This window comes from Phyllobates terribilis, unplaced genomic scaffold (genome assembly GCF_046119375.1).
Source record: "Phyllobates terribilis strain yellow unplaced genomic scaffold, ASM4611937v1 Scaffold_7__3_contigs__length_470593459, whole genome shotgun sequence".
Classification (NCBI taxonomy): domain Eukaryota; kingdom Metazoa; phylum Chordata; class Amphibia; order Anura; family Dendrobatidae; genus Phyllobates; species Phyllobates terribilis.
This window is the reverse complement of record NW_027362767.1, coordinates 238,155,977-238,179,583: the sequence shown is the minus strand read 5'-3', so window position 1 is coordinate 238,179,583 and position 23,607 is coordinate 238,155,977. Positions and strand designations below refer to the sequence as shown.

The following is a 23,607-nucleotide window of genomic DNA, read 5'->3' as shown; positions in this document are numbered from 1 at the left end:
TGCTTGTTCACCGCTCTGGCGGTTCCGCTCTGCTCCGCTTGTTTACCGCACTTGTGGTTCTGTTCTGCTCTGCTTGTTCACCGCTCCGGTGGTTCCGCTCTGTTTCACTTGTTCACCGCACCTGTGGTTCTGTTCTGCTCTGCTTGTTCACCGCTCCGGCGGTTCCGCTCTGCTTCGCTTGTTTACCCCACCTGCAGTTTTGCTCCGCTCTGCTTGTTCACCACACCTGCGGTTTTGCTCCGCTCTGCTTGTTCACCGCACCTGCGGTTTTGCTCCACTCTGCTTGTTCACTGCACCTGCGGTTTTGCTCCGCTCTGCTTGTTCACCGCTCCTGCGGCTCTGTTCCTGTATCCCAGTCTGTACTGGTCACTATCCAGCCTGCGTTCTTACCTGCCAGTTTCTACCTGTCTGCATTCCAGCCGTGCCTGTCAGCACCCGCCTGTCTGCATACCAGCTGCACCTGCCAGTACCCACCTGCCTACATACCAGCCGTGCCTGCCAGTACCCACCTGTCTGCATACCAGCTAACCTGCCTGTTCCTGCATTCCCCGGTGTGGATCAACAGCTGTGACTGGGGTCTGACCTGGAGTAGCACCTGGTCCCTCTGCTCGGTTCCTCCCTGGTTCACGGAGTCGACTGAGCCGCCGTGCACCCTCGGTCGGACCGGGTTGATACTTAGTTATGCCCCTCCAGGCACTCCTCGGTTCATGGTCCAGTGGGATCACTAATCACACTCACGCCAGTCAGTCCGGGCACGAGCGTAACAGAGGGGAACAAATTATTGCTGTTTTATCATATTTGATTGGCCAAAATTAAAGCTCCCTATCCGTCTTTTGCAGCCTCTATACCTCAGTTCACCAACTCCCCCACGATGATCATCATGGTGGGGCTCCCTGCCCGAGGAAAGACGTACATCTCCAAGAAACTCACCCGCTACCTCAACTGGATTGGAACCCCAACAAAAGGTAAATGATGGCTACACCAGTGCAATGGCGCCACTTCCGTCATTTGCAGCACCTTGCGTTCCTCTATGTTTTTCACAGTCCAGTCCAAGAATAATCAGCTATATGGCTCCTTATATCAAAAGTGCGACACCTTAAAGGGAACCTGTTGGGACAATGTTACTACTGCATCTACTAGTACGGCTGTATGTATTGTAATACAACAATAAAAATGATACCTGTTTTGTAGTAATCCGATGTGCCAACGCTGAGATATCAAGCTTTAGAGCCACATGCAAATGAGCCTGGAAGTGCATTGGGGGCGTGTTGATACATTCTGCTCCTAATGCACTTCCAGGCTACTTTGCATGTGTTTTCAAAGCTTGATATATCAGCGCTGGCACATCCGATTACTACAAGACAGGTATCATTTTTATTGTTGTACTAAGACCTATACAGCCGTACCACTAGCTTCAGTAGTAAAATGTCCCTGAGAGTTTCCCTTTAAGGTGGACATTTTATTACCTATCCACAGGGTTCCTCCACCATCACTAGACTAGATTAGTGGTTATCAACCCCAGTGATCTGCCTCACTGCAACGAGATAGTTTGAATGGTTCAGCGAATGTCTATGGGGCTGATGGGCGGCCATGTATATCTCTTGACTGTTCCGCTTGGCTCCACAGACTGGGGATGGAGTGGCAGTGACCCCTCCTCGTTTCATACTCTGCCTCACTGGGATCATGCAGTGAACAGGAATCCAGGAGAGATGGGGGTACTCAGGCTCAGGACCCCGTTCTAGTGATCAGTGGGGCTACCAAAAGTGGGGGGCCCAACATTCATACACGACAATAGGTGATAAAGGGATAACCTCTTTGGGTTAAGACATTAAGATTTCTGTTTCCAAAAGTTTAAAAAAAAACTCATATAAAAAGGGAAAAATAAAACGTACCCATCCTAAAGTCAGTTTGCATCCTTTTTTTTTCTTGCTGCAGTTTACAGAAAATTGCAGTAAAAAATGCAACATTTTGGAAAATTGCTGCAAAAGACGAAAAAATAATGGCACTGCAGATGCAATATGTGAAGCCACCCTTAAAGGGGTTTTTCAGCACCAACCACTTCCACCTTGGTGGTGATCGGTGCCAATGATATTATTTTCCCACACACCTTCTGTAACACTCACCCGTGCCTTACCCTAATGACCAGTAGACTCTCTCAATACTTGCCGATCATACATGCGTCTGCCCAGGTGCGTGGGGTCGTAACGTCATCGGCACTACACGCCTCCGATGTGGAAGTGAACGGCGCTGGATAACCTTCCAGATGCTGCTTGCAAGCAAATCTTAAAAATAATGAGAAATTAAGTAAAACTTGGAGAACTTTCTATTCTACAATAATTAAACTTGATCTAAGGAAAATACCTACGGAGATACAGTGAAGTTAGGTTTTGGGTATCAGCTGTCACCCCAGAAATGTTAGTCCAGGATTGACATATTTGTTTTGATAAATACACTTTTGGAGAATCTTTCCTTCAAACTCTGTTGCACTGCACTTCTGTTATTCCTCCTGGAAATCTATGAAGAAGTTGACAACTGGGTGTTACCACTATGCCCTGTACCGTGGCAGGGAGGTGGTGTCACTACAGTCTGCTACACTCAGATTTGATTGGGCAATGTCAGAATGTGCAGACACACATACCCCAATTGGTAACACCTAGTTGTTCATAAATTTTCAATAGGAGCAACAGAGGAAGGGTATGATGCAGAATTCTGAGAAAAAGATGATCCAAAATTTTTGGTTTTATTTCTTAAAATCGATAGGTCTGACATTTCCTTTAAAACCTAAGATTTATCTGTGATCTTGGAACCTGAATTTCTGAAATTTCAGGTTTTGCAATTGGTGATATAACGCCTGACAACCGAGGTGTTTCCCGCAGCAGAAATTCTAGGACGTTCAGCCCGGCCGTCATCTTCCGGAATGATGATTAATGCCTTTGATTCCTTTATGGCCTCGGCGCTGACTTGTTTTCTCTCTCCATAGTATTTAACGTGGGACAGTACCGCCGGGAGGCCGTGCAGATCTATAAAAACTATGAATTCTTCCGCTCTGACAACCAGGAGGCCATGAAAATCCGAAAGTGAGTGTCAGCCTGTATGCAGGCGCATGTGGTTGTGAACTTGCAGGATGTTTCTGTTCTTACCTAATTTATATATCACTAATACAGTCAATGGGAGAAATTCCTTCATTGATAAAGGGATATTCCCATCTTCAAGTTCCTATCCCAATACGTAGTAGGTGTAATATTAATAATATTAGCCAATACCTTCAATTAGAAATGTAGTATAGTTCTTCTGATTCGCTATGTTGCTTACCCCATGTGCAGGGCATTGCAGGACCTTAGGTATCCATGGTTACGACCACGGATATAGTGACAGTTAGATAGTTGCTAGGGGTTGTAACCATGGATACCTAAAATGCCCTGCACATGGGGTAAGCGACATAGCGAATCAGAAATACTATACTACATTTCTAATCGGAGGTATTTTCTAATATTATTACACCTGCTACACATTGGGACAGGATCATGGAGATGGGAATACCCCCTTAATTGCTAGTTAAGCAATAGTACAATATTTTCTGTATATTTAGACGTTGTACGGGATTAATAAAACATGGCTGACACACTTGTCGTAGGATGAGAGGCAGGGACGTAACTTCTCCTTAGCCCCAGTGCAAAATCTGAGCCCAACAACTATTATCATGGGGCATTTAGACTCATTTTAACCCCCTGAAGTTACAAGCCCTCATTAGTGCCTATAGTTACACCCCTAGTAAGCAATGTAGAATGACAGAATTTTCAGTAATGACAATGGAGCCTTTCCATACATCTATTAGCATGTGTCCTGCTTGTTGAAGGTTTCCACTGGTGACCAGCAGAGTTATAAATGCAGCTCTGGACTCTAGTAATATCAGTACTTACCCAGAGTTAGAGTCTGTATTAAATACTGATATTCCCCATGAAATAGAAAAACAGATTGTGTTTTTGTATAATTCTGCATTGTGCCATTCCTCTGTTATTCCTCCTGGCAGCTTATGAATAAATTGACAAGTGGGTGTTACCATTTAAATCTCGTTGAAGGGGTGTTTCCCTATATAGTCTGATGCCTGCAGCACTGATTGGACAGTATCAGACACGCCCCCGACTGACAACACCCAGATATCAAGTTATTCACATATTTCTAGGAAGAATAACTGAGGGACTCCACAACAGAGTTATGAGAAGATGATCCAGATTTTTTTTTTTCCAAAGGAAATACAAGTATTTACTAAGACTGACATTTAATGCAGACTTGTCAGCTCTGCTGATATATTATTTTAGATCCTAGCAGGCACAATAAGGGGGAGCTGAAAGGGAACCTGTCATGTGAAAAAACGCTATTAACCTGCAGATATGGGGTTAATCAGTGCAGTGCATAGGCCACGTCAGTAATATGTGGCCACTGGACTCTTTCCTGCCATCATCCATGGCTGGCCTGGTACAACGTCATCATTGCGTTGTGACATCATGCCAGGTTGCCTAATTTAAAGAAGAGCCGCGGATGCTGGCAGGTAACTGGCGGTTCTCCCGTTCCCACAAGCGACCACAGAAATGGTATGATGATGTATGATGAAATGAATTAAGGGAGTATTTCAGCACAAAATGACTGTGCAAACCAAGCACAAGAGCTCTGTGATCCCTCGATGAGGCCAAACAGCTCCCCACCTACTTGTTTAGCATCTATCTCCCACCTTCTGTTCCTTGATTGACAGCAATTGTTGACCTAAGTTTTGTCTGGGATTTTTTACAGGCAGTGTGCTCTCAACGCCCTGAGAGACGTCCATACTTATCTGACAAGGGAACAAGGACAAGTTGCTGTAAGTAACGTGACTAAATATGTGCGATGTAGCAGAGATCTATAACTTCCTAAAACCTAAAGATCCAGGTGTATTCCCAAAATTCGACTGGTGGGCGATCATTAGATACAACCCCTTTTATATGTCCCTGCTTCTGGCCCCCTTTTAGGTGTGTCTGCTTCTGTCCCCCTTGTAGGTGTGTCTGCTTCTGGCCCCCTTGTAGGTGTGTCTGCTTCTGGCCCCCTTGTAGGTGTGTCTGCTTCTGGCCCCCTTGTAGGCGTCTCTGCTTCTGGCCCCCTTGTAGGCGTCTCTGCTTCTGGCCCCCTTGTAGGTGTGTCTGCTTCTGGCCCCCTTGTAGGTGTGTCTGCTTCTGGCCCCCTTGTAGGCGTCTCTGCTTCTGGCCCCCTTGTAGGCGTCTCTGCTTCTGGCCCCCTTTTAGGCGTCTCTGCTTCTGGTCCCCTTGTAGGCGTCCCTGCTTCTGGCCCCCTTGTAGGCGTCTCTGCTTCTGGCCCCCTTGTAGGCGTCTCTGCTTCTGGCCCCCTTGTAGGCGTGTCTGCTTCTGGCCCCCTTGTAGGCGTGTCTGCTTCTGGCCCCCTTGTAGGTGTCTCTGCTTCTGGCCCCCTTGTAGGTGTCTCTGCTTCTGGCCCCCTTGTAGGTGTCTCTGCTTCTGGCCCCCTTGTAGGTGTCCCTGCTTCTGGCCCCCTTGTAGGCGTCTCTGCTTCTGGCCCCCTTTTAGGTGTCTCTGCTTCTGGCCCCCTTTTAGGTGTCTCTGCTTCTGGCCCCCTTTTAGGTGTCTCTGCTTTTGGCCCCCTTTACAAAACATCTGGGGAAGACGCAGCATGCTACAGGGGACAATGCAGTATGACATGGCGGCCATTCAGATTATGGTCCATCCTTTAAATTCCCGGATAACTGGAGCCGCTCTCTATGGATCTGTAATGGATTGAATTCTATATTTTAGGTCTTTGATGCCACCAACACCACTAGAGAAAGAAGGGCCATGATCCTGCAGTTTGCTAAGGAGCGTGGCTTCAAGGTACTGTCTACAAGGAGCAGCTGATACACATTGGTGTCTCATGATTATATAATGTGTTTTTTTTTTTGTGGAGTTAAGCATTAAAGGGGATGTCCAGTGCAGTTCACACTCCTGTCAAACACACATGCAAGATATTGTACGTATTTCCTATTCATTAGAATAAGACACATACGTGGTACCTGCCTATCGTGGACACATCATTGGCACCATTCACCTATGATGTGGAAACGATCAGCTCAGGAATAGCCCTTTAAATGGGGTGAGATCTTCCTAAAAGTGAATGACTGGTCAAACCAAGCACAAACGCTCGAAGCACCCTTGGCTTGGCTGAGAGGTTCAGCGCTCCTTTCCACCTACTTGTTTTGCATCTATCTCCACCCTCCTCCGGCTCCTATAAAGCCTGAGCTGTCAATCAAGAAACAGAAGGAAAACAAGCTGGTGGGCTCACAATGAACTGTTTGGTCACACCAAGGGTGCACCGAACGCCTGTGCTTGTTTTGGCAAGGTTTTTATATCGGTGGTCATTGGTGATTTGCTTTGCACAAATGACAAAATACTGACTGCACCATTAAAGGGGCGGTTTTAGGGTAGGCATTGGTGGCATGTTTGCTAACAATGTCCAACCTGCATTCTGGCGATTTGGAGGGTCCCAAAGTGGCAGCGGGGATAGGAAAATGTCCTATTACTTTGTTTCCTGTTAGATCAGGTTGACCTGTTTTAGTTAGTGCACAGATATGGGTTTTTTTTCTACAAGATTACAAGGTCTTGTGCCCCGGTAACATTGCATTAGCAGTGATGTAATATCTGTTGAGCCCGTGGCCTTTATTACCCGCTCCTCATACCCGCTGTTCTGTCATATGTCTGGCTATAAACTAGGTCCATTGCAAAATCCCATTTTTGCCACAGATAATTACTAGTGAATTGATCATTAGTTTTGTTTCCGGGAGGGTAATTAGTACACTTAGGCCTGGATTTACTGCATGGCCGGCCATGCATACAGTGATCACATAAACCAATGGTGAGGATAATCCTTCTATAATTCCCATAATGAATCCGAATAATGTATAACGGAGGCTCGGATTTAGAAGAGCACACATGGCATCGATCCCTAGGAGTGTCATTTCCAAAACAGCGCTGTCTACAGATCGCCAACTCTGGTTCAAGAAAGGAACCCTAAACCTAGAAATCAATGGTGCAGGTGACCAGGAGATAACCTTGCCCCTATAGTTTGTCATGATCCTAAAACAGGGGATACGGGATTATTTCCTCCTGATCTCTTCCATTTTCAGCTGAGGGGGCTAGCCTTGACTATCGTTGTTTAGTACTGTAGACAGAACAGTGGGGGGAGGCTCCTGCTGCAGCCACAACTGAGAGGAGGAGGAGGGGGACATGGCTGAACATTTTTTTTATTTATTGTAATATGGAGATTTATTTTGTGTATTTTCTTTGTTCAGTGTACCTTTAATGCATGTCAATCTCTGGCCCATGGGGCAAATCTGGCCCTCAGGGTTGTTAAATTTGGCCCGCGACACCAGAACAACCACCTCTAGGTGGGCCCATTATTCTGTATGGAGGACTGTGTGGGGCCCATTATTCTGTATGGAGGACTGTGTGGGGCCCATTATTCTGTATGGAGGACTATGTGGGTCCCATTATTCTGTATGGAGGACTGTGTGGGGCCCATTATTCTGTATGGAGGACTGTGTGGGGCCCATTATTCTGTATGGAGGACTGTGTGGGGCCCATTATACTGTATGGAGGACTATGTGGGGCCCATTATTCTGTATGGAGGACTGTGTGGGGCCCATTATTCTGTATGGAGGACTGTGTGGGGCCCATTATTCTGTATGGAGGACTGTGTGGGGCCCATTATTCTGTATGGAGGACTGTGTGGGGCCCATTATTCTGTATGGAGGACTGTGTGGGGCCCATTATTCTGTATGGAGGGGTATGTGGGGCTCATTATACTGTATGGAGGACTATGTGGGGTCCATTATACTGTATGGAGGACTATGTGGGGCTCATTATTCTGCATGGAGGACTATGTGGTGCCCATTATTTTGCATGGCGCACTTTGTGGGGCCCATTATTTTGCATGGCAGACTTTGTGGGGCCCATTATTTTGCATGGCAGACTTTGTGGGGCCCATTATTTTGCATGGCAGACTTTGTGGGGCCCATTATTTTGCATGGAGGACTTTGTGGGGCCCATTATACTGTATGGAGGACTATGTGGTGCCCATTATTCTGCATGGAGGACTATGTGGTGCCCATTATTCTGCATGGAGGACTATGTGGTGCCCATTATTCTGTATACTGGTTGGCCCGCGACTTTGTGCAAGTTTTTCATTTTGGCCCTTTGTTTGCGTTTGACATCCCTGCTTTAATGGATCTGACAAAAATTACAGGAAGTCCACACTAGGTGGCACTAGAGAGACTGTGTAAATCAACTTATTTGTCAGTGGCCGGGTAAAGGTGACTGCTGATTGTTGGCTATGAGCCAGTGCGTGTTTGTTACTTTGGACTGTGTATCAGCCCTTTTTATTCAATAACTTTTCTCTCTTTTTTTTTGCCATTCATAAGGTTTTCTTCATTGAATCGATCTGCGATGATCCGGACATCATTGCTGAAAATATCACTGTAAGCTCCATGGATTTTAGACGGGGATAATGATGTGCTGGAAACAATTATCTTACTTTTTTATTTATTTATTTTCCCCTCTAGCAAGTGAAGTTATCAAGTCCGGACTATAAGGACTGTGATCGGGAAAAGGTGGTGGAAGATTTCCTCAAACGTATTGAATGCTATCAGATGAATTATGAGCCGTTGCATGACGACTTGGATAGGTAATCTTTTAGACTGAAGGCCTCTATCCACACTAGATGAAATGCAGATTTTAGTGGGACCAGTCGGCCATCTGTATGGGCACCTCATGACTCTCTGCTGACAGATGAAGGATCAGGAGGTTGCAATGTCCTCACTTGATCCCCTTACTAAGCCGCTGACTACATCTGGCAGCATCTTTTTTTTCCCTCTATCCCTATTGAAAACACAAGAATGCTTGGCCGAGCCTTCATGTGCCTGGTGGAGTCAGGAAAGATGTCTTCTGACCCGAAAAAGCCATTTATTGGGCTGCACGTTTTGCTTATGTGATGTCTAAGGGTATATGCAAACCATGTCTTTTTCAAGCGGTTCTGCCAGAAAACCCAGCAGAAAAAGCGCTCAGAAAATGCTTAAAAGAATGAACATAAGCATTTCTATATAAAAACGACTCCATGCACATATGTTCAGGCTTTTGAGTATCTTAACTTTTAGAGGCCAAGCAGCTAAAAGAGGTGAGCGGACCATTTTTCAGGTGTTTTCCACTAGAAAGACCATCTATACTTTACAATACAAGACAATGGGAAATGCTCCAAGAACGTTCTTGAATTTTTGAGCATTTTCACTTCTAGCGTTTTTTCATTATTGAATGGAGAAAAAAAAAACAATAGGGAAAACGGCAGTAAAAGATGAGCCAAAAACAATGGAAAAAACACTCGAAATAAAATGCTGCCGGTAAAAAACGATGAAGCAAGCACTCAGGAAACGATCAAAAAATGCTAAAAAATATAAAACCACTTTTAGGGGTGAGGACCTTTCCGGATCTTAAAAAACACCTATATGTTCCTCCAGTTTTTAAGAAAGCTGCATCAGGATTTGATCACAAACCTACTTTTCTGAGGTGTTAGTAGATTTTCTTTTTAAGGATTAATGAGTGTTGACCCCACAGATTGCTAAAACGAAGTGGCTGCAGCTTTCCGGTCAGTGTTTGTTTCACTCTGATCACATTAGATTCAGATACTGATACTCTCCAGCTCAACCAGGTTGATGGCCTCTGTTTGTAGTTGGCAGGAATGAAGAGGCAGTGTAATTGCTCCAGCCGGGTAATCATCATGCTAAATGTGTTTTGAGTCCTGGAAATTTACAGCACTGTGCAAACATTTTAGGCAGAGGTGGAAAAAATGCTGCACAGCAAGAAGGTTTCATACATAGAAATGTTCATAATTTATTTTTATCGATTTAACAAAATGTAAAGTGAATGAACAAAAGAGAAATTGGCCGGAAGTTGTTCCAAACATCTTGGAGAACTGACCACAGATCTTCTGTGGATGTCGCTTGTACAAATCCTTCTGTCTCTTCTTGTGACCCCAGACAGACTGGATGATGTGAGATCAGGGATCTGTGGGGGCCGGATCATCACTTCCATTGTTGTTCTTTATGGTGAGGATCGTTATTGGGTCGTTGGCTGGATGTTTGGGGTTGTTGTATGGATCCAAATTTATTCTGCAGCCGATCAGATGAAATTGTGCGATGGATAAGTATCTGTCTCTATTTCTCATCACTGAGGACATCGAAAAATGGGCAAAGTTTAGGTCCCTAGATGCAGAGTTCAGCCAATGAAACTTAGTGCAACAGATGAGACTTATCATGTTTACTTCCCTTCAAAATCGGAAGATGTCCAGCAGTGCCATCAACTCAGAACTGGCAGCAATCAATGGGGCCCAGCTACACCCATATACTGCTGAGTTCCTTCAAAAACTGTGTACAAGTACCTAGAAAAAGTGATGGGCAGTCATCAAATATTGATGGGATTTAGATTTCTAAATCTTAGCATTTTATTGATGCTAGTGAGCTATTATATCACTTCTATTTGTGAAAGCATTTTTACTTTGATCATATTTTTTACACCTGGCTAAAACTTTTGCACACTCATGTATTATCAAGATGTTGGAAAAGCAACAGTTGAAGCACATATATTCCAGGGTGACCCTAATGTCACAGCAGGGAAACTCAAAGTCCAAACTAAGGATTGTTTTGGAGCCGGCTACAGCTGGATTGTCTGAAAGCGGAGGGAGGAGACGACCTCCTCCTTACTGTTAACGCGCCGTCTTCCCATACAAAGCCCCACTGCATGCTCCGGGTCTCGCATGTTGGTGCCCTGTGGAGGCATCACAGGGAACATTAGCTTCCATGCACCAGGAAGTCTACGTCATCCTCTCCATGATTGTGCATGGTGTGTGCCAAACTTTGTAATGTAACCCACTATCAACGTGACCCCCAATACGTGATCTTGGGACTCTTGGCTGCTGGGAGTCAGATTTTTTTTTTTTCCCTTAGACTAATCACTTGACAAACAAGCAAAATGCTCGTTCGTTAGGTGAAAATTTTTTACGCTTGCATAAAACTCATCATTCTCGACAGCACGTCGTTCTGTGTAAATTGGACATGTGCTGCCGAGAACAATGACATTCTGTGCTCACAGAACGACAGGTACCATTCCCGCGACTCATCTGTTCCTACTTTTTATTTGTTCCTCACTTTCAGCGATCTGTCTTATATTAAGATTTTTAATGTCGGGAGCAGATATCTGGTGAACAGAGTCCAGGATCACATCCAGAGCCGAACCGTTTACTACTTGATGAATATCCACGTGACCCCTCGCTCCATCTACCTATCCCGGCATGGGGAAAGTGATCTCAACCTCATGGGCAGGATTGGAGGAGACTCTGGGCTTTCAGCTCGAGGAAAGCAGGTAAGAAGTGTCCTGCGCTCAGCAATCTGCCCCTAGAAGGTTGCCGCCAGAGGATTGGGTTGTGCACACATCTCCAATTCCTAATGAAAGGGGGATTGTCTCCCAGCTTTCCAGGAGGCCTTAATGGTGCATACATCATCCTTGGTCACCAGCAAGCTCAAGATCAACATTGCGATGGATCCCTCAAACAAGTTGCATAAAATATACATTGTGCAAATGCATTGCCCTTTGGGAACTAGGATCACCAGAAGTGTTACTCTTTTTTTATTTTGTTTTCTTACAGTACGCTCATGCACTGGGCAACTTTGTAAAATCGCAGAACATTTCGGACCTCAAAGTATGGACCAGTCATATGAAGCGCACCATCCAGACAGCAGAAGCGCTGAACGTCCCTTACGAGCAATGGAAGGCCCTGAATGAGATTGATGCAGTAAGTCCACCACATTGTCAACAGTATATGTAACCTATCTGCAGACCCCCATAGCCGCCGTATGGTTAGATGCACATAATAGATACATGCTTTGCATTTCTTTACATCGAATCCCACTAGTTGGAGCTGCGGTTTGTGCTCCACAGCTGCTCTTCCTACTGTGACTTTAGATAGGACGTCAACACTGAGGCTACAGAAAACGGGCTTTGGTCAAACAACATGTACACAAGTATGCCATGCTGTCCGGTTTTCTCCTTTGTGTGTGCATACTAAGGTAATGACATCCACATGCGCACAGTGCAGTGCAATACTTCAACGTAAAGGGGGTGTCCAGTCATATGATACTAATTATTCATTACTTATTAGATCGGTGGTGGTCCAACACCCGGCAAAGCTGTTAATGTTTACGTCCAGCTGCTCGTAGCTGATCGTTGGGGGTGACGGACCACCACCAATGTAATAGGATAGGTCTTCAATATCTTATGCCCAGAGAACCCTTTTTATAGGGAATTTGTCATCAGGATTTAAGCTCCCAAACTATTTATGGGCTCATGTAGCTCTTGCAAAGACAAGTCCAGCAATACCTTTACATGTCCAATCTGTTCCTCCATTACTGGGAAATCAGTGTTTAAATTGACACGAGAAATAGGCTGAAAAGCTATGGTAGGTCTGAAGCCTCTGTCACTACAGCTCTATTCACCACCTAGCCCTGGCTTTTCCTGCTTGACTGAAGAGTCCTTTGCCTGAAGTCACACAGCATAGAGGCCATTAGTCAAGCAGGAGGCGGCGATGCTGGGCAAGCAATAGAGCTGGAGTGACAGAGGCTTCAGATCTACCATAGCTCTTCAGACTCATTTGCATATTAATTTATATGCAGATTTCTCAGTAATGGAGGAACAGACTGGCCATGTAAAAGTCTTGCTGGACTTGTCTTTGTAAGAGCTACATTCATATATAAATAGTTTGGGGGGGGGATGAAATCCTGCTGACAGATTCCCTTTAAGCTTCTCATGCATTTCAATGGAGTGCAGAGCATTAATAAGTTAGGGAGTCGTAGGATTAAATCTAGTATTTAATGTTACATGAAATTTTGAAGTTTTTTTTAAATAGTAAACTTACTGCAAAATTTGCTCCAGTCAGTGAAACCTTTTCTTTCCAGGGCGTATGTGAGGAGATGACGTATGAAGAAATACAGGACCATTTTCCTGAGGAGTTTGCACTAAGAGACCAGGACAAATATCGTTACAGATACCCTAAAGGAGAGGTGAGCGAGGAATGGTCAGACACGTGAGCTACATGTAGAGAAATCTAAAATGTACACTACCTTACTGAAACTAAAAAAAAACAACGGTGTGCTCATATTTTTGGTTATATAGTACGTGTGTCATACAGGACACTTTGCTTTTGGGTTTGCTGGCCCTACAGTCACACTGTTAGCCTCATAAACGTCATAGGATTGAAACGGCCCATGCGGACTGTTGTGTTGGGTAACGATTGTGCCGTCACGTCATCTAGCATTGTAACTAAGTTTCCGTTTCTATCCAGTCCTATGAGGACTTGGTGCAGAGACTGGAGCCCGTTATCATGGAGCTGGAGCGACAGGAGAACGTGCTGGTGATCTGTCACCAGGCAGTCATGAGATGTTTGCTGGCCTATTTTCTGGACAAAAGTGCAGGTAACTGATTATATTCTCCAGCTTTGAAAGTGTAATGGCCATATCTCATCCTACATAGTTAGGACTGAAATAAAGACATGTTCAACCGAAGGATGGGAGAGGATAAAGGGAATGGGTTATAGGTAGATCCACAATGCACAATCTAGTCTCCTCTATTAGAGCAAGTTTTTCCCTCCTGATCCCGAGTCTCGATCAACCTTCGGAACAAAAATTTTACACATTTACATTAGTGTTTATTTTCTTCTAAAAGACATCTAAGCCCTTTTTGAAACCATTTACCATTCTCACTGTGACCTACTCCTGAGGTCATCTGTTCATATGATCACCGCTCTTACAGTAAAGAACCAGCTCCTGAGGTCGTCTATTCTGCAGATTAATAGTTCTCATGGTAAAGAAGCCTTGTTCCGTCTGGAGACTGAACCTTTCTTTATCCGGGCAGAGGAAGTGCCCTCTTGTCTTTTGAGGGAGTTGTATAGGAAACAGCTTTGACCATACATAAATGGTTCTTGCAAAAAGTATTTGTACAAGTCTTCTCAGGACTAAAATGCTTTTTGTCTTTTGTCATAATCAATATCCTTATGGATTTTGTGACTCTCTTGTACCTCTTCTACCTCCAGGGCATCCTATCTATGAACTACTGCCCAGAACTAAACTGAATATTTTAGATAAGGTCACACTAACAATTTGTGACGTGGTAGTATTACATCCCTGTCCCGTGCCTCACCTAATACATGACAGTATCCTGCTGGTTATAGAAACAGCTGATTGACTTTGTGTTATTTAGTTTGAACTACAAATACACCCAGATCCTTCTATACAAGTGACTCTCCTAGTTGTACTCCCCCCAGAACATATGATGCCCACAAGTTAATACCTATGTGCATAAATTTCCATCTTTTTTTTTCACTGACCAAATCTAATCCTAACACACACACTCACAAACCCCCCCCCCCCAAAAAAAAAAAACAATTCAGTGTAAACATACCCTTATCCAGAGGAGATTAGCTCACGCACAATGAAGTAAGGGCAAAGCACAATATTTGCTTTCATATATGAAGATTTAAAGAAGAGAAAAAGTTCAACTCTTTTTTTTTTATTGAACAATAACTTATCTGTTTTTTTCCCAGAAGAGCTGCCCTATCTGAAATGTCCTCTTCACACAGTGCTGAAACTGACCCCCGTAGCATATGGTGAGTGCCTCCTTATATATAAGAACTGAAGGTTAGAAGAGCTAGGGGGGTTAGGGAGAGAGACCCACTAAATTCTTTTATAATTGTTAGTGATGAGCGAGCGTGCTCATTACTAGAGTTTGGATTGGGTGCTCGGGTATGCACCGAGTATTGCAGCTACTCAAGTGAAATTCCCGCGCCTATTACACAGCCACAACACATGCAGGGACTTCCTGACATACGGCCAATCCCTGCATGTTTCATGGCTGTGTAACAGCCGTGAAATATGAGGCGCAGGGACGCGAACATTTAACTGGAGCATCCGAGATACTGGGTACGTATCCGATCCAAACTCGTAACGAGCACGCTCATCATTACTATTTATGTAAACCCTATTTCTAGTCCTCCATGTTCCCAGCTTGGTTGTATTTCACATACATTACTCATATCTAAACCCTACTCTGGCCTTGATTACTTTTTTTTGGCAAGATAAGTAATAATATCTAACTTTTTTTCTAGTTTTGTCCATTCCATAGTACAATTAAGTTATTTTTCTTACTAAACATAGGATTCTCCAAGCTACAGGCACTGCAGAACTAAGGGCTCTTGCAGTCAAGCGTATTTTTCATCCAAATGCGATCAGACAAAACATCGAATCGCACTCGGACCAATGTTATTCTGTGGGGCCGTACACATTTGAGATTTTTTTTTTCTCAAAAAACAAAAATTGATGCATGTTAGTATTTGCATCTGATGTTCAAATCGTACTTTGCCCAGTGAATGAGTCCATGAAAAAAATAAATAAATAAAATCAGACTGTACTCTGATGACATCTGAGTGCAGTCCAATTTGCACTGACTGACAGAATGAAGATAGAGGAAAAAAAAAAAAAATTCTCATCTGAGACAATCAGATCAAACTCTGATCAGAGTGTGATTAGCATAATCAGCCCTATTCTCTCGGATAAGAAGATACGCCGGTGTGACCCTAGGCTTACACTGTGCAATATGGATACTGTCAGGATTCTGCTCTGCTTGCAGATCCGAGCGGTCACATGCCGACTAGCTTCTCTTCCTGCTTCTCTCAATGTTCCATGGAGAGAAAAGTAGTTAGTCAGCATGTGACCGTAACTTTTCATATGAGCAGCCGTGTGGCAAGCAGAGCAATATCCCTACAGCGTGCAATATTGAACACTGTTGGAATTCACCAAACTCATTTCAAGGGGGTTTCCAGTCCAAATATAAGGCAAATGCTGCTGTAAATTAAGATGAAGAGTTGAACTTTTTCTAAAAATGTCTATCCACTCAATCAGACATTACACTACTATTACAAGGGGATGTCCAGGCTTGTGGATAAAGTCTGCAATTACATTGTGACTGCAGACTTGCGAATCCTCACAGCGTGCAAGGTATTGAGAGCAGGTGGTCAGGTCCTACTAGAAGTGTCCTGCCTCGCTCAATACACTTGCATTGAGCGAGGCCACACACATCTAGTTGGCACGTGACCACACGTAGGCAAATCGCATACTTGAAGGCACACAACCGGCTGCTCACAAGTCTGCAGTCACATAAAGAGGTTAACCATGCTTGGGGGTTCAATTCTGCACTCACTGTCTACATTCTCATACAGACCTTTATCGCTATTTCTTTTTTTTCCCCTCCAGTTGAGATGACAAAACTCGCTTACATCTTTTAGATTGCAAACAGCCTATGCCATCACACTGTCTATAGAGAATACTAACATGTAACATCTCTTCCCATAGGTTGTAAAGTAGAGTCCATTTACCTGAATATTGAAGCTGTAAATACACATAGGGAGAAGCCATCGGTAAGTAGCAAAATATGTGACTGTCGTCACCGAAAGATAGTCTGCTTACAATCTAGGATTTTGAAGATAATGGGGAGTTTGTGCTTTAATGACTGATAATCTTCGTATATAAGCTACCAGAAAAAAAAGGAGATTTTTGTGTACTCACCGTAAAATCTTTTTCTCTTAGCCTCTAATTGGGGGACACAGGACCATGGGTGTTATGCTGCTGTCCACTAGGAGGCGACACTATGCATAATCTGAAAAAGATTAACCGTGGCTCCTCCTCTGCAGTATCCACCCCTGGACGGCGTCAGCCATCTTCAGTTTTGTGCATAAGCATTAGGAGGAACGTAACATGGATAACATAACCATGCCTATAAGAAGGCAACTATGTACGAGCTCAAAAAAACAATATGAGAACTCAACATAACGGCCCGGAACAGGCGACAGGGTGGGAGCTGTGTCCCCCAATTAGAGGCTAAGAGAAAGAGATTTTACGGTGAGTACACAAAAATCTCCTTTACTCTGTCACCTCATTGGGGGACACAGGACCATGGGACGTACCAAAGCAGTCCCTGGGTGGGAAGCAATGGACGAATATTGTGTAGACAGGCCCCTACAATTGGGGTACCGCCGCCGGCAGAACCCATCTACCCAGGCTCGCGTCTGCTGAGGACTGGGTATGAACCATGTAGTGTTTTGTAAACGTGTGTAGGCTAGTCCAGGTGGCTGCCTTACACACTTCTTGTGCCGAAGCCTGGTGCCGAATGGTCCAGGAGGCCCCTACCGCACGTGTAGAGTGTGCCGTAATACCTGCTGGAAGAGGAGAATTTTTTGAGGCGGTAGGCCTCTTGTATGGTGGATTTGATCCACCTGGCAAGGGTAGCTTTGGAAGCTTGTAGACCCTTGCAGCCGCCTTCCAGAAGAAGGAAAAGAGAATCAGACTTCCGGAAGGGCGCAGTCATAGATACGCGATGCCCTGACAAGGTCAAGCATATGCAGAGCCTTCTCCACTCTATGAACCGGGACCGGACAGAGGGATGGCGGTGAAATTTCCTCATTGAGGTGGAAGTCGGACACAACCTTCGGAAGGAAGGATGGGACCGTACGGAGAACTACCTTGTCCTGGTAAAAAGCCAGGAAGGATTGTCTGCAGGAGAGTGCTGTGAGTTCAGACACCCTGCGTAGCGAGGTGATTGCCACCAGGAAAACCACTTTCTGGGATAGAAGACGGAGTGGGACTTCACTAAGGGGTTCAAAGGGTGTTTCCTGCAATGCTGTCAGCACCTGGTTGAGGTCCTACGTTTCTAGTGGTCGTCTGTAGGGAGAACTAATCGGGAAACCCCCTGAAGAAATGTCCTTACTTGCGGCTTGTTAGCAATGCACCTCTGAAAAAGCACTGAGAGAGCTGACACCTGGCTCTTAAGGGAGGCCAGGGACAGTCTGGCCTCCAGACCCGATCGGAGAAACCCAAGTACCCTGGGGAGGGGATAAGGGAATGGGGTCTGGCCACGACATTCGCACCAGGTAAAGAAGGCTTTCCAGGTACGGTAATAAATCTTAGCAGAGGTTGGCTTCCGTGCCCTGATCATGGTTCCAATGACGTCCGGCAAGAACCCTGACTGGGTTAGAACCCAGGTCTCAATGGCCACACCATCAAATTGAGGGCCCCTGAGTTCTGGTGGTAGAATGGGCCTTGTGACAGAAGATTCGGGCGGTCGGGGAGATGCCAGGGGACGTCTGCTGTGAGCTGTACGATATCGGCATACCATGTACGTCTGGGCCAGTCCAGTGCTATTAGGATGGTTGGAGCTCCCTCTTGCTTGATCTTCCTCACCACTTTGGATATCAGGGGGAGAGGTGGAAAAATGTACAGGAGCTGGAACTGGGTCCAGTCCTGAACCAGGGCGTCCGCTCCCAGCGCCCGCGGGTCGTGTGTCCTGGCCATGAAGTTGGAGACCTTGGCATTGAAGTGGGATGCCATTAGGTTCACGTCCGGAGTCCCCCAGCGATGGCAGATCTGTCGAAAAACTTCGGGATGAAGAGACCACTCTCCCGAGTCCATTCCTTGCCGGCTGAAGAAGTCTGCCTCCCAGATGTCCACACCCGGAATGTGGACCGCAGAGAGAACCGAACCTGTGTGTCTTCCGCCCAGTGGAAAATGTGTCACTTCTCGCATCGCCTGGGCACTGCGGGTCCCTCCTTGGTGATTCACATATGCCACAGCCGTGGCATTGTCCGACTGTACTCTGATGTGAGAGGCTGCCAGTAAGTGGAAGGCTTTCAATGCCAGGAGGATGGCACAAGTTTCCAAGATCTTGATGGGCATGGTCGCTTCCTCTGGGGACCACTTGCCCTGTGCTCTGTGGTGTAGGTGCACCACACCCCAACCCGTCAGGCTCGCGTCGGTGGTCAGAACCTTTCATTGACCCGTGAGAAAGGATTTCCCCTTTGTTAGTGAGGCTGGCTTGAGCCACCAGTGCAGGGACCTCCTGGTTGACGACGTCAGCTGGAACTCCCAGTCGAGAGAAAAAGGGTTCCTGTCCCATGACTTGAGGATGGCTAGTTGGAGAGGCCTGAGGTGAAGCTGGGCAAATGGGACCGCTTCTATTGCCACCACCATCCTGCCGAGGACTCTCATGGCAAACCGGAGAGATCGAGGGGTTTTGCTGAGGAGAGTGCGAACTCCTAGACGGAGAGGCAGTGCCTTGTCCTTGGGAAGGAGCACTAGACCCCTGAAGGTGTTGAATAGCATTCCCAGGAAGGTCAGACTGACTCGGGGTTGGTGATGACTTTTGTAGGTTGACTAACCAGCCCAGGAGACTCAGAGTGTCGATTGTGATTGAGAAGCTGAGCTCGCAGTCCTTGAAGGTGGGAGCCTTGATAAGGAGATCGTCCAGGTATGGAACGACTACTATGCCTCTGGAGTGCAGGACGTCCATGGTGGCTGCCATGACTTTGGTAAACACTCTGGGAGCCGTGGCGAGTCCGATTGCGAACCTGAGAAATCTCTGATGGGCGGGTACAATTGGTATATGCAGGTATGCAACTTGTATGTCTATGGAGGCGAGAAATTCTCCCTTTTCCATGGACGCAATGATGGACCGAAGGGACTCCATGCGGAAGTGATGTACCCGTACATATTTGTTGAGCTGTTTTAGGTACAGTATGGGCCGTACGCCGCCTCCTTTCTTGGGGACTACGAATAAATTGGAGTAGAACCCTCGGAAGCGCGTGGGCCGCGGGGACCGGTACTATGACTCCTGCTTGAAGAAGCGAGAAGACCGTTTGGCGGAAAGGCACAAGCTTTGGCTGGCAGTTTTGGGGGAACAGAAAGAAAGAGTCTGTTTGGTGGGTTGGAAGTGAACTCTATTTAGTATCCCGAAAACACTAGTTCCCTGACCCACCTGTCTTCTGTAATAGGCAGCCAGACTTGATGAAAGAGCAAAAGTCGGCCGCCTACGGGTGGGGTGTCTTCCAGAGTCCCTGAGTCATGATGAGGAGGAAGTCTGAGATTTTCCTCCTTTGGGCTTTGACTGGCCTGCTTTTGACTGCCAGGTCTTGTCCGACTTTTGCGTCGACCGCGAGTTGTCCCTGTGTGGGGCGCGGTTGCTATTTTGTGCTGGATGCGAGACGGACCAGCCCGAAGAGTTCCGAAAGGATCGGAATAGAGTTTGGTTACGCTTCATGTAGGTGCGTTTGGGTTTCAGTTGGGGGGGGGGGGGGGGGGGGAGGTACTCTTACCCCTGATGGCGTTGGATATCATCGTGTCCAACTGTTCACCAAAAAGTCAACCACTGAGGTACGGGAGGTGCGTGAGGGACTTCTTTGAGGCTGCGTCTGCTTTCCATTCCCGCAGCCAGAGGATACGCCAAATCGTGATGGCGTTTGATGCTATCCCTGCTGCACCCCTTACAGAATCCAGAGCTGCATGAAGCATGTAATCTGCTACAACTGCTATTTGAACTGCTTGGTCCGACAGCTCAGGAGCAGATGCTTGGAGGCCAGCTTGTAAATTTTGGGCCCAAGCCAGGATGGCCTTGGCAGCCCAAACTGAAGCGAAATAAGGGGCCGAGGAAAGAGCCATGCCGGGAGTCTCGCAGTAGACCCACTTTTCTTCATTTGTAATCCCGTCGGTGAAAACGGATTAAAAGTTTTAGGTGTGCCTCCTATGCGACACTAAGCAAAAATTGGAGAAGGCCCGTAGAATGTAAGCCCGCAAGGGCAGGGTCCTCTTCCCTCCGTACCAGTCTATCATTGTTAGTTTGTTTACTGTAGCGATATTCCTATTTTGTATGTAACCCCTTTATGTACAGCACCATGGAATCAATGGCGCTATATAAATTAATAATGCCGTCCAGGGGTGTATACTGCAGAGGAGGAGCCACGGTTAATCTTTTTCAGATTATGCTTAGCGTCGCCTCCTAGTGGACAGCAGCATAACACCCATGATCCTGTGTCCCCCAATGAGGCGACAGAGTAAACACAGATTCCAATGAAAAACGTGTAATGCTTTTTTGCCTCTAATCGTAGTGCTGCAGGCAGGACTCTAACACCCAGGAAATGAGATGTCACAGCAGCGGGACACTTTGTAAATGGCAAAAAATAAATATTGTAACGAGGCCTGATGCTTGCTTTGTCAGGCTTTCAGCGCAAGGCAGAGAATAAAGATGGGTTTTGGCTAATGCTGTGCATACTTGACAGCCCCACATACAGGACAGTTGTCAGCCCCTATAGCCAGACTGACCCTCAAGCTAAAGTCACATGGCCGCAGTCCAAATGTAATCTTTAATTTCATGTTGTAATTATGAAAGTATGTCCCCCTCGCTCTTACTAATGGCCGTCATTCTTGTATGATTGCAGAACGTAGCTGTGTCTCGTGATCCAGAGGAAGCGTTGGACACCGTCCCAGAACACTTTTAATCAGAATTTCTATTTTATGTATTTTTTTTATTTTGTCGAATAAGAAGCTGAGAAAAAGGAAAGTGGGCTGAAGAGCTCTAGACTTGTTTTAAAATATTTGATGCAACTTTTTTTTATTATTTTTTTTAAATCCCAAACCATTTTAAGTTTTCAAGTTGTTGAGGTAATTGGTATTATACTTTGAGGATAGAAGCCATCCAAATCTGAGTCATGAGCACAACTGGCTTGAGGAGGTCATAATATATACTGCCAGTAATATGGACAGCTCATATTGTTATACGACGTTGTCGTGCTCGGGTCGAGAGAGTGGCCAGTCCGTATATTGCTGTACGGGATCGTACAGAGATCCAGACATCTGCATGAGCCTTCAAGGGGTATTCCTATCTCCAATATCCTATCCCAATATGTAGCTGGTGCACTACTACTATTAACAAATACTTCCAATTAGTGAATCAGAACTATACTACATTTCTATGTCGCTTACCCCATGTGCAGGGCATTGCAGTAGCTTAGGCATCTATGGTTACGATCACTCATTAACTGTTAGTGGTCATAACCATGGATACCTAAGCTACTGCAATGCCCTGCACATGGGGTAAGCGACACAGCGAATCAGAAAAACTATACTACATTTCTAGATGGAGGCATTTGCAAATTTTATTACACCTACTACATATTGGGATAGGATCTTGGAGATAGGAATACCCCTTTAAGGGTTTATTCAGACAACTGTAATGCAAGCACATTTTAGCAACTTATCTGTATAATGACCACATGTGCAGGCCAGACTGCAGGTTTTATAGTTTGAGGCCTGTGTCTAACGGGAAGAGATTTGTCTTATAAAGCCCTTACGGCTCATCTACAAATCTGTCATTATGCTCTATGTAAGGACTTATTCACACGACAGTGTTTGTATGCCAAAACCAGGAGTGGAACTTAAGAGAAAACTATAAGGCTGAGTTCACATGATGCGTATTTCATGCGTTTCCGCGGCGTTTTTGCAGTTGCGGAAACGCATGAAAAACGCATGGTAGAAGGGCAGCAATGTTCCCCAATTGAAATCCGCATGTGCTGTGCCCATGATGCGGATTTTTCCGCAGCATAAACGCTGCGCTCAAAAATCCGCAGCATGTCATTTAATTTTGCGGAAACGCGGCGTTTTCGCCGCCATTGACTTGCATTAGAACACGCCAATTCCGCAAGACTGCATCTGTACTTGCGTAATTGGTGCGTTCTAATGTGCGGATGGTACCCGAGTGTGGAGGAGAGGAGAGTCTCATCCACACCCAGGTACCATTAAAAAAGCTGTAAAAACAAGAATAAAATAAAAAATATATATATACTTACCATCTGTCGGCCCGCGCAGCGCTCCTGCTTGCTTCCCGGCACTTGCAGTGAGTTGTAGGACCTGCGGTGACGTCAGAGTCATGTGACGGGTCACGTGACGCTGACGTCGGCAGGTCTTTCAATTCAAAGTTGCCGGCAGCCGGGAGAACGGATAGAGCAGGACAGCGCGGGCCATCGGAGGTAAGTATATACACTCTCTCGGGTCACACTATATAAATCCATGTCGGCTGCATGGATTTATATAGTGTGACCTAGTTGTCAAGCACTTTCCAAGTGATGCTAAAATCGCCTGGAAAGCGCTTGTCAATCTGCATGCGGAAACGCATGTGAATCTGCATGTGGATCCGCATGTATTCTGCAGGAAAAACGCATGCACAATCTGCATGCGTTTTTTCTGCCAGGGAGATGCAGAAATGATGCAGAAATTTTCTGCTTCATTTCTGCATCGTGTGCACATAGCCTAACAGAGACTGACAACTATTCTGTGTTTGAGACAATCCTGGTTGTTATATAAATACTGATGAAACATTGATGTGTCCAGACAAGCCCTCCATGTATAATACTGCAGCGGTAGCAGATGAATGAGTACATAGTAGTATGTGGTGTCTATATAATACGAGCATGTAACGTGCCTCTCCTGGATCTTTTCTACTCCTTAGTTTGTACTGCTTCACGCTCTCTCTTTTTGGTCTTTAATTATGACTTTAATTTAACCTCTGGTATCTGGAGTATATATCACTGATGTTGGTGTCCTTGTGACACATATAGTCACCTCCTTTGTAGAGGCTCTAGCACAAAGCAGCCATATCAACC

The 23,607-nt window shown here is 45.6% G+C and overlaps 1 protein-coding gene across 3 annotated transcripts in view; it reads left to right on the top strand.

Moving 5' to 3' along the window:
- Positions 1-22,344, top strand: part of PFKFB1 (6-phosphofructo-2-kinase/fructose-2,6-biphosphatase 1) — a 46,481-nt gene extending 24,137 nt beyond the window's left edge. For 2 of the 3 annotated variants that reach the window (XM_073639909.1, XM_073639907.1), the window contains exons 2-14: positions 840-965; positions 2,981-3,077; positions 4,789-4,855; positions 5,796-5,870; positions 8,453-8,509; positions 8,594-8,715; positions 11,234-11,441; positions 11,725-11,871; positions 13,031-13,135; positions 13,417-13,546; positions 14,674-14,736; positions 16,478-16,542; positions 21,388-22,344. In XM_073639909.1, coding sequence (XP_073496010.1) covers positions 840-965; positions 2,981-3,077; positions 4,789-4,855; positions 5,796-5,870; positions 8,453-8,509; positions 8,594-8,715; positions 11,234-11,441; positions 11,725-11,871; positions 13,031-13,135; positions 13,417-13,546; positions 14,674-14,736; positions 16,478-16,542; positions 21,388-21,447 — 1,322 coding nt within the window. In that variant the 3' untranslated portion in view covers positions 21,448-22,344. The remainder of the gene's footprint in view (positions 1-839; positions 966-2,980; positions 3,078-4,788; positions 4,856-5,795; positions 5,871-8,452; positions 8,510-8,593; positions 8,716-11,233; positions 11,442-11,724; positions 11,872-13,030; positions 13,136-13,416; positions 13,547-14,673; positions 14,737-16,477; positions 16,543-21,387) is intronic. The other variant, XM_073639908.1, reaches the window with a different exon arrangement.
- The last annotated feature ends 1,263 nt before the right edge of the window (positions 22,345-23,607 follow it).